The sequence below is a fragment of the Copidosoma floridanum genome, unplaced genomic scaffold, assembly GCF_036245765.1.
Source record: "Copidosoma floridanum isolate Cflo_tuat_1 unplaced genomic scaffold, Cflo_Japanese_pri ptg000001l, whole genome shotgun sequence".
In the NCBI taxonomy this organism is placed as follows: domain Eukaryota; kingdom Metazoa; phylum Arthropoda; class Insecta; order Hymenoptera; family Encyrtidae; genus Copidosoma; species Copidosoma floridanum.
In genome coordinates this window covers 17,413,647-17,429,391 of record NW_028321878.1, presented here as the reverse complement: position 1 = coordinate 17,429,391, position 15,745 = coordinate 17,413,647, and the positions used below count along the sequence as shown (strand labels likewise).

General features: G+C 33.0%; 1 protein-coding gene across 1 annotated transcript; it reads right to left on the bottom strand.

Moving 5' to 3' along the window:
- Nucleotides 1–13,583: 13,583 nt before the first annotated feature.
- On the bottom strand, nt 13,584–15,380 carry cnir (cornichon-like protein). The gene is made up of 4 exons (XM_014357783.2): nt 14,946–15,380; nt 14,358–14,426; nt 14,022–14,275; nt 13,584–13,944 (listed from the first exon to the last, which is right to left on the bottom strand). The coding sequence occupies exons 1-4, from the start codon at nt 15,033–15,035 to the stop codon at nt 13,878–13,880; spliced, it is 480 nt and encodes a 159-aa protein (XP_014213269.1). The 5' UTR covers nt 15,036–15,380; the 3' UTR covers nt 13,584–13,877.
- Between the last annotated feature and the right edge of the window lie 365 nt (nt 15,381–15,745).

Sequence of the window (15,745 nt, the reverse complement as noted above, 5' to 3'; positions counted from 1 at the left end):
GTGGGACTCAAGAATAAACTTTCTGCATTTGAGTGGTTTATTTTCCAAGTGGCTTCCTTTCCCAAGAGCTGCTGGTACCCTTTTACAGTGGCGGAATCCAATGACCCTCTTTTTCCGCGAATTATATGTTAAAATTGTATGTAAAAATAATTTTTTTCATTAAAATGGGGGACACAAACGCGATATTTTTTGTGGATTTCCTCATATATCTACATGATTGAACTCGAGTCACTGACTATATGCAGGTCAGATCAGGGAAACAGTCAAGGGAAATTTTGCTGTGAAAATGTCACTTGATTATAACTATTTGCCCTAAAAGATCAATTAAATACAATACATGTATACTGGACAATATTGAGGGCGAAAACAATCGAGAAAAAACTCCAAGTTTGAGTTTGTTTGACTTTCTCTATGAACGCGCGCTTTCGTGAGATTAGTATTTTTAGAAAAAAAATTAAAACAACATTACGTACGTCGTGTCATAAGTGAAAAATTTTTCAGTTCATTTACTGATGACGCGTATCTTTCTTATCAGCCTTTTAAATCGTACTTTTTTTTTTCTTTCTGTCATTTCTTAAATTGTGCTTCTTTTTTAAACATTTTTTGCTTTAAAAGTAAAAAGAAGGTTTTACTTGGAGAATGACAGAAAAAAATTCCAATAATATTGGGCGGATCACGTTGTACATCACAATTTTTCCTTTATCAAGTCTCAACAGAATAATAATCCTCTACTTATCTATACCTTAGGGCCTAAAATGATTTACCGAGCGCAAGGTGTATGCCTATATGGGCACAAAATTGCCCGTCTCGCCACCGGTGAGAATAACAACCTTTCAAGCTCAAGTTTGTACTGTGCGCCTTAGTGACGTTATTATGCCCTAATTTTAAATATTTAGAATTTCAACCCCTACATATTCGGTTTTTTTTCTCTCTTTCAAGCCACCTTATTATCAACCGGCGTTCGCTTTAGTGATAGGATTCTCTACGCTCGTTTCATGTCGTATTTACTAACTCCGCACATAAATATTTGAATAAAGAAACTAACATCGCGATGGCCAATTAAGTTAACCATTGTAACTTATTTGTACCAAAATCGTGACGTAGGCATTGTAGTTAAAAACAGATAAAAAATTACTCTAAAGTATAACGGCAATCTTGAAAATCTATGATAACATTGTGCTTTTTGCTCTCACGTGAAATTTCTGTTCCATCGAAAATACGAAGCAGGTGGGGAGATGAAGTTTTCAAGTCAACACATCATTATAAAGGTGTACTACTGAACTTATTGTGTAGTTATGGGTACAGTTTAGTATTTTTCCGGGTGGCCGTTAACAATTTTTTGGATGCAAATCTCAATGCATGATTTTATTGATGTAGCAATGTATTGGGGGTCATTGGGCACCGTTGGGCCACTAGGAGGGCACTCAATGTTCACCCTTGAGCCACGCGATTTATTCAACACTTGGCGTACAATGCATGCAGCCTCGCGTTAACTGGCCTCAGTACACCTATACACCACGCTGTGGTTCTTACCGTATTAATATTCATCGGTGCACGATTAAGACGAGCCATTCCTGGGGTGATGACCTCGATGTCCTCCTGGCTCCCTCCCGCGATGGATGGGCGTCGATCTCGGCGATGAACGACCGGATAACGCAGGAACGAGTTGACTGTAGGTAGGTATACTTGATAGAGGTACAAAAAGCGCGCACGCAATATTCCGCGCGGGAGGTGGCGAAGAAGTGGCGATGCTCAGGAATCACTGGCTTGCCAAGACTTTTTTGCTTCGTTGCCCCCCTCCCCTCTCCCTCATTAGTACATCACGACCCCCACGTTTGATTCGTCCTCGTTACCGATACACACCACACCTATACTCCTCTCACGCCTTTGTGATATACTACATTTTGACATTTTGACAGTAAAAATTACCAGGCCTACAAACGACTGTATAGGTGTTGCAATAATACAACATTAATTCAGGCACAAGTAAAATAAACGGTGACAATTACAATCACCGATTTCGAGACGCTTACCGGTAACAAGCTACTTTCGTTAGAAAGTGTGCGTATCTTTGAGATAAATAAGTTTTAAAAAAGAGGGGTCGTGGATTGGACTCCCGTCGAAAGATATCGAGATATTTTTCTCGGGCTTTTTCGATGGGATGAGCACCCAAGATGTCAAAAACCTGCATCTGCCCGATTTTTCTGGTAGTGCCTGGAACTCCAGGGGCCTTCTTTTCGAAGGGGAGCCAACGCCTGGCCAACTCATCGGGAAAAAGTCACTGTTAGCTGAAAAAAGGATTGGTACATCGAGTTGGATGGTTTATTGGAAAAAGATCCTTCCATCATGGGGTGTATTTGAGACAATCGTTGCACCCTGTAAACATAGTACCCAGTAGGATGGATGACCGAGTCGTCTGAGGGGAGAACTTTGCCAGGGGCCCGCACAAACGACTCGCATACTTGGGGAAAAGGAGGGTATAATCAGAGAGAAAAATAAAAAGAACAAGATGATAAAAGTTAGGGATTCTTAGGATTCGTTAAAACCCTACTGCCATGGGTACAAAAAAAGCTAATACATCCATTACACAATTCGTGTTCTCGTTTTTACATTACCCCTTACCTTTCACAGTGCACTCATTGTTTCTTAAACTTGACGCTTTAAATCGTTCATTCTGTTTTCTTCCTTCTTCTCTCTGTTACGGACATCACATGATGCTTCGCTGTTGATTCTCTCTCTCTCTCTCTCTCATGTTGAACAATAAAAAAATAAACCAAGCACACACAATGGGAATTAAAATAACGCTAGCGCAAATTAAAAATGGCTCGGATTCTGGCACTTATGGCTTGGAAGAGAAAAAGTGTCTCCGTCACAAAGTACCATTTTCAATTTTTCAGATGCTTTTATGGACAAAAAAAGTTAGTGTTAAAATATTGAGTTTTATTTTGTGTACCGTTCTCTAATACCCAAAAAATGCAATACATGTATATTAAACCTAAAGTTGGATGATTCGGGGATAATGTTAGTCATGTACGTTTAAATTTTTTTATCTCAAAATTATCCAGTGGACTAAGAAAACTAATTTTCGGTCGTCTTACTGAAGCAGCACATTTGAATTAGTTATTATTTGTGAAAAACTAAGCTTTTTACACATACAGTAAGGTAAGATTATTGTGGTCGTAAATTATTGCTTTACTCATTAGCAATCTTATTAGTCAACCGCTCAATGATTGCGAAAACTTGCTTGTAATTACTTTGTTCTCGGTTCCCATTTGTTGGACTTTTAAGCACTACTGTTTTACAAGTATACCACTTTTTTTTACTAGAGCAGAAAGTACAACCATACAAAAATTTTTTATTTTTTTTGGATAACATATCCTAAAATAAGTGAAATCCAAGTGTAACCAACTATGTGTGCATGTAATTAGTTACCAAATTATCTTGAGTAAGTTTTGTCAAAATAGCATCAAACTATGAACTAGGTATTCACCATAGATCGTTATGGTTGGCCATTGGAGAAGTTTTATCGAAAAAAAAAAAAACAAATTCTCAGTTCTTTTGCCATCGAAACCCGAAAAAACTTCGCAAAAATAAAACTTTTTTGTCTACTACGTTATTCATTTCTCATAAATCCATTGATTGCTCGTCAAAAAATAATTGAATATAGTTAAAATATCGATTTTTCGTCTATATCAGTCAAAAAAGACATTTTGCGACAAAAAGTACAAAAATTGTAAAAACAAAGTAAAATAAAAATCATTTGTCCTAATTAAATCATTACACTATTTTTTGTGGTTGAACCAAGACAAGACCTTTTTTCCAAAAAATTTTCAATTTCGGCTAATAGTGAATTCTCGAGAAACTCTGCGATGATACAGTGACTCGTTCATTGAGTTATAATAGGATAAAAAAAAAATAATAATAGTATTCTCTGCAAAACGTTGGGCCGAAAAAAACTAAAACCTACATCACTGGCTCAAAACTCGGCAGATGATTGATAAAAATCCCCGTACACTCATCACCACCCACAGGGGAGGAAAAAAAAAAAAAAAAAATGTCCAGTTCTGTTAAGCACCAAAGACGAAGGGGACACTTGACTCGAAAACTTTTCTCCGTCACGTTTCCAAGCGAGGCACATACATTTCGTCCCACAGCTCGGTTTGTCCCCTTTTGACCTTAAAACTCGCGCGTCCTCCTCTTAAGCGCAGATCCTCCCCCCTACCGACGATATACACACAACGCCAACCTTGAAAAATTGTAATGTCAGAGAAAAGTTGCACCCCCTCGCCGTAGACACGCACACGGATCATATACCCCGAGCACCACGAAAAAATGTATACCCGCGCACGTACATTATAGGTATACTATTGAATCGTAAGATCACACTTACGCGCCTTTCAACTGTGTACAAGGCGGGCGATCGTATGCGGACGGGTGGAGTAAAAATTCTAAAAAAAAAAAAAAAAAAAGTGCCTCCACACAGCCGAGGGGAAAAGAGCGTACGTTTGAAGGCGTGTAGGTGTGTGTATCAGGTACTGCCGTCACCACCCTAAAATACACTCCCTCCGGGAGGGTGGGATGAACAGACACGTAATCCCGAAGCTTAGCCCTCTTGGGCAACTTATTTCACCGCTATACGTACATACTTACTGCCAAAAGATATTTGGCCTCGGGGAGACGGGAGGATTACTCGCGTGGATGTGTGTAGGTAGGGTAGAGGCTTAAAAAAAAAAAAAAAAAAAAGGAAAAGAAAAAGAAAGAAGTCGTTTCGGAGGCTGATACGCGATGTGGCGAGAGCGTAAAATGTAAGGCCTGTCGGCTGGTGTTTACGTAAAATGTTTAAGAGATTTATTAACGCGACGTCTGTGGCGTGGACAACATGACGAGGAAGATTTTTGAAAGGGAATGACTTTATTGAGAAAAAGCTTGTGACGCCTACGTCTTTTGTCAAACAGACTCTCTTGTCTGATTGTAGAAACTGAAATTCTGAAATATCTGATTCTATTAATAATTGCAGTATTCAAACGAAAATTCCTCCAAGACAACGAATACCTATTGGATTCGATTGTGTACAGCTGGTTGGCTTACACACCTTACTTACGGCTAGAACCATGTGATAACACTAAGATCTCGATTTAGGGGGAGGGGGGGAGAAATTAGCGTTGCTGTTAGAAAGCGGATAAAAAAATGACAAGAAAATTGTTATTTTTAGAAAATGAAGATGCGCATGCTTTATCACTTATACAGTCCTGTAGAGTCTCACTAAGCCATTATTTTTGATTTTTCAATCTTAAATAGTAACGTTTGCTGCTTCTTGTTACAAACACACTTTTTATCGAAAGTTAAAAGGTACAGCTACATTTTCAGAGTAAAGAATAACATTTCGAGTAAAAAGAGAGTATTCGTTCGTTTTTATCATGTACGTCTGAATGAATAAATAAGCTCAATGAAAAATATCGCTTCTGCACGATGGCTAAGTTTATCATTTATCAAAAAATCTTTACTTGACCACGTGGAGACTAATGTTACTTAGAAAAAATTAAAAAAGAGATGTTTTATACTTAGCTAAAAATTTCAATATAAAGGTCATTAAGAAGGTTCTGGCGAAAAATAAAAAGTGTTTGATGACACTGAAAAAAATACGATCTTTTCAAGAACATAAAATGGGTGTACGAACTGTTTCAATATTTTTTTCAAGATATATTTTCGAGAAAAAAAATTATTTAACTCCCCAATTTAACGTAGATTCGTATGGTGTCGCTACTTAAATTTTTTTAAATGTAACTTTTTTGAAGATTTTTTGTGTGACTTTTTTTCATTCGTTTATTTTTTTTTGAGTTTTGATTTATATTAATGTTAGTTTAAATACAATTTTACAAGAAAAAATTTTGAAAAAATTCCTAAGCAAACAACGTAATTTTGTTTCAGCGCTGTATAACATTTTTTGCTTTTTGCCAAAACCTCATTAAGTAAAGCGGTGTTTTCTACTTAAATTGATTTCTTACGTAGCTGTTGTTCGTTACAGTGTAAAGAGTAACTTACAATGAAATGACATTATGTTCAGAACTAAAGTTTGTTTTACTCTACCATTTTTACATCTTACGTTGATTTATCATGTTTTTGGCAAAATCCATTTTTTACTGCATGTTTAGCTGTTTTTGAAAATTGATCCGTTTGCTTGACGTTCTGGAAAAATCACACAAAAAACTTTCTCTTGTAAGGTTTTCTGTTAAGAAAGTATCTAGCAGAGCTCAATTGGATGAATAAGTATGTAACGCAGTTTGTCGAATTAATGCAAATCGATAAGCTTTATTTTTTAAGCTATTGTCGAATTTGTTCTAGGCCATTGGCTAACGTCATTTGCTGGCCAATGAATTAATCGGCATCTGATAGTTTTCAAACGTATTATAGCATTACCAACCTACGTACAACTCTATTTCTCATGCATGAGTACGCATGGTTTTGTTTATTCGCGCATATACTTGTACACTTAAATTGATGTGTATTGATGTATAGTGTTAGAGGTGCACCTGTAGGTATTTGTATTGCTTATTTTCTGTTACTTCATAGCAGTACATGGGACTTACCTCAATTTCAATATCGCCCTTTAATTCCTCGTTAGCCAACACTGCAAACGAACGTATACTTATTATAATGATGCGAAAGAAAAATAAATATTTTTAATGATGAAATGGTAAAATAAATTTTAAAAATGTATTTGTGTAATGTGGGAAAAACATTTTTTTAACACGCCTGTTTTTACGTAGAACTGACAGTCCGATGCCTATAGGTAAAGTGTGACGGGTAAAGTATGATTTTTTTGTTCAGCACAAATTTGACATTAATTAAAAAAACGAAGGTAATTACTTAGCACCAATAAATTCTACATTAATTAAAAAAAGGATCTTATCACTTAGAATCGATTCGACACTAATTAAATCATTATCTTTCGACCAGGACAAATTCGACATACAACATGCATTTATTAAATACCTGGAGCTAAGTTTTCATCACATTTGTTAGATGCTTATTCTATCGTACGTTGATTATTTCACAAAAAATTTAATGCTTCGGAGTGCCGATTTCAAATGTTAATAAATGACTCGATTGGGAATTAAAGTATTGCAATACAAAGCACATTTTTCGTAAGGATAAATGTAAAAAATAATTATCAACTTCACTTACAATGCTCAACACTTCAAACGATAGGTAATCGTATCAGTTAACATTTTAAATTATTTATTTAAAAACATCAAGTAGTTCCAGTAAGTTCACTTAGATTTTTAAAAAGTTATCTTTGAAAAACCTAATGACTTTTAATAAATTATTAAAAGTTACTTACTGATATTATTATCAGTCGTTTGGGGCATGAGGTACGAATTGAGATAAAAAATTACTGTGCCTCCACCAAAAATTTGCCTCATTTTTAATTCAATGGATATCAATCACTGGCTTGCATTTCCAATTCAGTAAGTTATTAAGTATTAACATTCCATGTTTTCTCAAGCACTCGTGTCATTTTGTATCCTGAATTTCGTACTTGGAATTTCTTTCACGTCTTTTCCAAGTCATGAGACGTCTCAATAAGCTACACACTTTTGGGCTCAACTCCATGGTCATTTTGAAATGTATAAATTTAAGTGCAATTTTTTATAAATAATTTTTTTTAATTTAATCACAGAAAAATAAACTTCAAGACTCAAGCTTTCGCATAGTACAGTGAGAACAAAATTAAAAGTCAATGAATAGGCACCATAAGGAGTTAAAAATAAAATTTTTAAATGTTTTGCTTTGCAGTAATCACATTTTGACTTGTTTTTTCTACCTTTCGACCGCGCAAACAATTATTACGTTTTAATCTCAAAAACGTATTTAGAAAAAATTAGTTTTCACCATTTAAAAAAAAGTACTGACCCGAAATAATTCAATCAGCCGTTTTTAAAAGGAACAGTCACGTCTAGAATTACTTACTATACACTAAAGCAGACCAGTTTATGTTGTTCAAACTCTTATTGACATCTCAAACTAAAAAGTGATAGGTACGAATCTAATAAAAAATAAAATAAATACAACAACCAATACATAAATCAATAGATAAACAAAACATCTCATTACTAATAGTGCAAATGAGATATTTTTAAACCAGTCTGAACATCAGATATCGTTGATTTTCTTTTTGTTATGTCATTCACATTTTCTCAATCTACTATTTTCTTCCCAAATTGAAATACTGATAATACTGATGTACCTGTTTCTCATGAATCATGAATCATTCGAGCGTACATTTGATAAAATATTGATGATACTTCAATAATGCATGTGAATGAAATGGGGGGGGGGGTGATACCAGTACCTACTCCGTATTATAGACTAATGTGTTTCGATTTCCATATCTATACAGAGATAATAAAATGTGCTTGTGCTTCCACATTTTGGTGCCCATTGCGTCATGAATAACATACCAGATTAAATATCCATTTGCATTATCTACATCGTAATTAACCTCGGCATTATTGTATGATAATAATAATAATTTATAAACACTGAGCTCAATAGGATTTTTTTTTTTTTTTTTTTTTTTTTTTTTTTTTTTTTTTTTTTTTTTTTTTTTACTAGAAACAAGTGATTTTAGCCATATCGTATCGATCTAGATAACAGCTTATTACTTGAAAATTTCAAACAGTTCTTTACAGTCAAGATAACTATTTTACATATGACACGCACGTTTAGACCATATAAAAAATAAATTATGATCCAACCAAGTAAAAGTATGTACATTTTACTGTTCAGAAGAATGCATGGAATGGAAAAAGGCTTTCTTTTTCACTGGACGTAACTAGTAGTTAAAAGTACAGTAAATATGATCGGTGGATATTAAAGGAAAAAAACAAGTTATGAAATCCATCGGTATATCTAAAATATACAGAGTTTTGACACAAGGGTATGAAGAACCATATGAAAGTACAAAGAAAGTTTACTGCACAGACGGGTATTTATCGAGCAAAAAAAAAAAAAAAAAAAGTAGGAGAAAAAAGGGTGCAGGATCGCTGAGCACGAAGAGAAAAGCGAAAAAAAGAGAGCCGTCGCGTTCATCGCTTTGAGAAAAAAAATGGGTCGTTGGTTTGAGCGGGCAAACATATCTTACTGCCGGGCAAACACTCGTACATCGACGAGGTCTGGTCTTTGTAGGGTTTGACTCGTGTCTACTTTAATATTATTGATAATAGCTTGGTGGAAAAAGTCATCGTCTTCATATTTTGTTTTTAGATCAATACTATATCGACTTTTGATCAAAAAACATACTGTAACAATTTTAAATTGAAAAAGTTAGTTGTTTACAAATCTTACTTTAAACCTAATAATCCAAGAAATTATTTGATGTTATAAATACATTAAGGTATAAAAAACCGCTAACGATTTATTGGCCACCTTATTTTTCGGTTTTCCATTTTTTTGTTTGAATAAAAAAAATTGTAGATTTCTAAAAAATTAGATTCTCTGAAAAAAAATTAATTTCATTAAATTATCAATGAATGGAGTCACCAGAAATTCACACTGAAACTGATAATTAATGTAACGTATGGCCGATAAAAGTTTTATTGAGTACGTATTGTTGTAATTAAGAAAAAATTGTTCTTTGATTTAAAAAAGACAAAAACAAAAATAAGTAAATAAATAAAACAAAAACCGATTGAGATGATTAAAAATAGAAAAAATAGCCTTTTTAAGTTACAAAAAATTTAAAATACTCTAAAAATAAAATAAAAATTAGTAATTTGAAAAATTAAAAAAAAAAAATTATTACAAGGTACGTGGCTGCACTTTATTTTTGAGCCCTTATAAGAATACAAAAACTTACATTTTTAGTCCTGTGATAAAATCTGTCGACGGATTGACGCAGATATGCACGAGAAAAAAAAATGATTTCAATTTCTGGCGCTACAAAAAATATTATTATTATTATATTATTTATAAAACTTTACCTTCTAGCGAATCAAAACTTCCTTTTCGTGGAATAAAAGTGCTGTATTTTCCTGTGGCAAATAAAGGTACTTAGTTAGTATATATTATTTTAAAAATTAGTTATAAAAGTCTGTCTTCATAAAAACAGCTCAGTTGTTGTCATAAAAATGTATATGTTTGCAAAATTGGTTTCTAATACTCAAAGCAGTTATGTTTCAACAACATGAGAGTTGTTACTTCCCAGGTAGGGTTAATTGTACTTTAAAATTTAGATATGTGAGATATATTATTTATAATAAAAGCCTTTCAGTTATAAAATAAACCTTATTGAAGAGACGATTCAATAAACTTGAAAAAAATTTAATTAAAAAAAATAACCATCATATTCAAAATTTTTTATTTTATTTCTCTAAAAATTTTGAAACATTTTTATCGAATTGTAGTAATCTCAATAACCATTAGAAGTACCAATTTGGTTTAAAGAAATACATTAATGATCTTAAATGTCTACTTTTAGAAAACAAAAATTAATAATCTCAGTATCCTTAAAGAATTATTTATTTACACACGTGTTAGTTTCTTACACTTAGATTATTAAGAATAGTTAAATTCAAAAACTTATATGTTTTTACATGGAATGGAATAGTTAATAATGTTAAAAAAAATAGTGAAAAAAAATGTCAAATTAGGATCGAATCCTTAACCACAGATGGATAGTACACAGCGCTTTTATTATCCAGTTAGCCAGAGTTGACTAAATATTTTTGCAACAGTTTAGATTAACATAAGATACTTATATAGGCCATAGATTTTTTTCTTTTATTGGTAATTTAATAAGACAAGCGTTATAATTCGTTTGTTTTAACAATATTTTTAATCATACATTTAGAAAATCATTTTAAAAAATTCCTAATACAATTTACAATAAATATGACGGTAACATTAAAATTAAGAAAAAAACAATTATCATAAAAAAATTCTTACTTTGCTATGAATCCGTTACGTACAGCTTAACTTCCACATGAAATTGTTCACTCATAATCTTTCAGTAAAGCTTAGATGTACGGGAACGAAGAATTCTCTATAATTATGTACGTATTATTTTAAAACTAATAATTTTTACAATGTTAAAACGTAAATTAAAATTTTTTTACGTCTTTCATCATTAACAATTATTACTGAGTGACTGATATCAGTTTTTGAATTATATTTTTTAATTATCAAATTATAATGAACAACTGTTTTGCGTTAGGTACGTATTAAAATTTCATGATAATTTTTCAGTATCTTTGTGATGATAAAAATTATGAAAAAATTTTTTTAACGAAGATTTGAAAGTTTTACTCACAATAATAGTGTTATTAAAAGAATATTTTTTTAATGAAGCTTCCAAGCATTAAATAAGAATTTTTTAATCTGAAAATTTGGTTATTGTGCTCTTACAAAGCACTATCAACTTTTATAGGATTTCATGAAAAAATTTTATGTCAGTAACTTATTAGTTTATGATATATGAGTATAATGTATTTTTATATAGAACCAATAAAACTTTTTTGACTGGCATGTACACAACAGATAAGTGAGAGACACTTATTCGAGTGTGAATAACAAGCGAACTCATATTGTTACAAATCATGTTGATTTTGGCCTTTAGTTAAGAAAACAGTACTAGTAAAACTGTAAAAACATTAAGTCGCACGATTACATCCAAACTATTAAACAAGTTTAATCCAACAATTCTAAGTATAGTTTTTATTTCTCGGCAACAAGCATTTCACAAAAATCGCAGTTTTTAGAAGAAAAAATTAAATTAATTTTTACATCAGCATAAAATTGGAAGGTACGTGAAACGTCTTTGGCAATACACAAAAATGCGCTCTGCCATTTACTCCTAATAATTTAATGAATCGAATAAGGTGTGTTATCGCTATACTTCATCAAGCAAGATGACAAAATCACTGGGGACGAAATTCAAACTTTTATTGTAATTATATTATTAAAATTCCTCGGGTCACCTCGAACGAAAAAAATGCTTGAAAAGATTTTATTTTTTTTTATAAAAGACGAGGTTGATAAGAAGTAATTTACAGGTAAAAAAAAGCAAAGCTTACGGGGAAAAACCATTTTGCTTTTTTAAATCCCTTACGAGGATCTGGTGTACCCATTTTGAGGTATGATAACAGTTGATGTTTAATAATGTAACGTAAATTACGGCTCCGCACCACCCGATCAAACAGATAACTCAAACATTGTGTAAGTGCCAGAAAAAATACAGCGTCTCCGTGCACTGCACGATTCAGTTTCGACGTGTAGGGTATATATATACCATTCCCTCCCAACTCCCAACCCACTTATTGAACAACCCATTATACGTATTTTTGTACCCACGTACGAGCTACACCCCGAACTAACCGAATCGATACACACGCTTCCGCTTTTCAATCCCCGGCCTGAGCGCGTAAAGCATATTACGCGTAGTGATTATCGATTGGCTCGAGGTTTCACTTCCCTCGTTTGATTCTGGCGCTATATAGATGTCAAGCTTACATGTTGCATACAATTGGTATTTATACATTCGACAACGAAAGTCAAAGAAGTTGCATTCCATAAAAGTATTGCTACTTATATACTCGACGCACAAAAAATCAATAGACAAAATGGTAATTTAATTGGAAGATAATCGCATTAGTCATAGCTTTGGTTTACCATCAAAGTCTATTATTATTTTGATGGATAATAAATAAATCGTGTGAGCATTGTATGATTCAACCATACGAACATGTATACGTGACCTGAGCTTCGCCGTCTAACTGTAATCAAAATGATTGTTCGCTAACGTGCATGAGTTTAATTTAAACATTGTCGAAACTCTGATGATGGCATGTACTTTGGTATCTGAAACGTGAAATTCGTTAAATTTTATTCATGATATCTGTATTCATTGTAACTTGAAATGGTATACATGTTATTGAAAGGGGCTCGAATTGTCGAAACCTGCTTTCGCAGTTATACACATTGAAATTCCGTGCATTAGTTCAGCACTGAAATTTAAAGTCGTAGCCTGACACGTGCAGAAAAGAAGGTCGCTCCTGACTCCTTTGGCTTGTCCGTAATATAGATTCTTTTTTCTTCAAAACTCTGAAAATCGTTTAGTAAACGAGCAAAAAAGGTAAATCAAAACGAACAGAAAAGTAACAGTAAAAGAGAAAAATAATGACAGTAGAGTCTTTTCGCTGAGCGCACATCACGAAGGGTCCCTCGATGCCCGCAAGCAGGCAAACATGAATGAGCAGTATGGTAAAACAAAAGCAGAGCTGCGCACGGTAAAGATAGCACGAAAAGCTCTCCTGAAGTATATGCGTACACATGCATAAAACAGTGCAAATAGAATGCCTGCAAGCTGTTTTCATTGTACCGTACCACTTTTATTTTTTCCGTTGCTATATGCGTGCGTGCAATTTTTTGCGCGACTGCGCTTTTTGTTCCTCAGAGATGCATTCTCTAAATTAGGTTTTTTCATTGACATAGTTAATTGAAAAAAAAAAGAAAAAAAGGGAAAAAGAGAGAAGTTTGACACAAGAATAGAAATATATTTTCATACAAAAATTATTTCTAAGAAGAATTCCGTTATATTGTAAAAAAAAATTTTGTTCATTGCGTAAATGTCGTAATCATGTCAATTATGATAATAGGACTAGAAATACATGAGAGTTTTATATTACAGCCTTTTTTTTAGATACAAAACTAATGTCAAGTTGCAGTAATAGTACATACTGCCCTCTAACTTTCAGTCGAAAAACAATGCACTGGCATCTTAACAAACTACTTATAACTTAAAGTCACCACATCACTAAAATACAAAATAGATGTACAAAATTACTGCCAACAGAGTAAAATTTGTTGTCCATTGGGCTTCAGAATTCCACTATATCGTCATCGTGTCTATTTATTGGATCTCCTTTCAATAGTGCCACAATCAAACTGGAAAGAAAAAAATCACGTCAAATACGAAAATGAAAATTTATGCAACATATAAATCAGGGTGAAAAGTTACGTACCAGTATAGGTAAATAAAAAAGAAAACTAAATAGTATCCAAGGTAGATCATACAGTCTCTCATATGCCTCTTCAGCTGTCCCCTGTTATGAATTTCTGTGGGGTCATATACTCCCATATTACCTTTAGGTACGGTAAAAATTTCATAAAGTAGCCATAATAACATTGGTAGATTCAGAATAGTCATTATCCACTGGCTATTAAATAGCAGCAAGATCATGAGAAAAGCATGGGCTATCATTTTTGTAATGACCCACTAAAACAAAACAAAAATTATTTGGTGAAAATACAATAATAAAATTCCTTCAATATGATAATATTATAGCATGGTGAAGTACCGCATTCAGTCTGGAGCAGCACTGCTGTGCATTTAAGTAATCACATTCTAGATCCGAGAGTGTTATCACCTTTAAATTGCAAGAGTCAAGGTCAACATGTTAATAGTTATTATTGCTTGCATTTTCATTATATGTATTGTTTTATTATATTCATGGAGGTCTCAATCTTTTGAAATATTTTCTACTTATCATGGTAACCAATCAACTAGAGTTACTGATAATATAAAATAGCTTTCTTCATTGATAAAGATTAAAAAATTTTTTTTAAGCCGCTTATGTTTTTTTTTTTTAACGAATTAGAATACAATAATAAGTTAAGAAGTAAGCTTTTGGATACTTCAGTTCAAACAACTTTTGGTATAGTACTCATTCACTGAATTCAAACTTTATTATTCAAAACTATTAAAAATATTCATGCCTTTAAGCTTTCACACTCTTAAATTTTGAAAATATATATTTTTTAAACAACATATCAATTGAGCACAAGTAACTGTTTTTGAATCACCCCAGTATTGGAGCAACGAAGCTTATACTCCATAATTTTGATGTAAAACTGGAAGAAGTGTAAAAAAACAATGCAAAGGATACATAATAGACAAGCAGGAACAAAAGTGCGCCGGTGTTCATGAGGGCAAAACCAAAGAGCAGCGGCTCAGCAAAGAACGCCAGCGACGACATAATGTCATCTGTATTTACTTTATGCTCCAGCGTAGAAAGCTACACTAAAACCTTCTATGTAACTTCACTCTTCAACTTCTCGAACAATTAGTCTCCAACTTGGTCACTGCACGGTTGGTTCTAGTTGCTTAATATCATTTGAATAATTTTCCTCTTTGATTATATATGTCTATGAAACGCTTGTAATCAAAGTCAAACAATAATAACACACAGCACACAATAGCGGTCCGAATGCAAAAAAAGCAGAGCAGAAACGATAACGCGATGAGTATGGATGATTTCTTTCTTCCCTTTTCTTTTTTTTGTTGTAGATATAAAAATAAATGTTGTTGTTAGTCGCTATAACTACTAAGTATATCTATTATAATAAATTAGCAGATCGACTGCAGCAATCACACAGAATATGACAGACACACGCTTAATTCACACATTCACAGATGTGAAGTCGGCAATGAAGGTATCACGCACAGCACCAATTAACAATTGCTGTTAGGTATTGTAAATAAGTATCGTTAAAAAAATTCTAGAGTAAAATCAGACCGTAGATGATAGATAAAAATGGTATCCATAGGCCTACATGAAAGCTTTGTATATATTTACATGCAAACTAGTTTAATATTATGCTTTATTTATTCAATCTTTAATATTTGCACCAAAAGCATTTTTTTCCACCAGTCACTACTACTATACTTGTATATTATTATATCATA

Bases quoted from the DNA above. Each gene is read 5' to 3' on its own strand.
- cnir (XM_014357783.2), bottom strand. From the start codon at position 15,035: ATGTCGTCGCTGGCGTTCTTTGCTGAGCCGCTGCTCTTTGGTTTTGCC. The intron at 14,427-14,945 runs GTATCCTTTGCA...TGCAATTTAAAG, and splicing joins TGTTCCTGCTTGTCTATTAT to GTGATAACACTCTCGGATCT. The intron at 14,276-14,357 runs GTACTTCACCAT...GTTTTGTTTTAG, and splicing joins GCTGCTCCAGACTGAATGCG to TGGGTCATTACAAAAATGAT.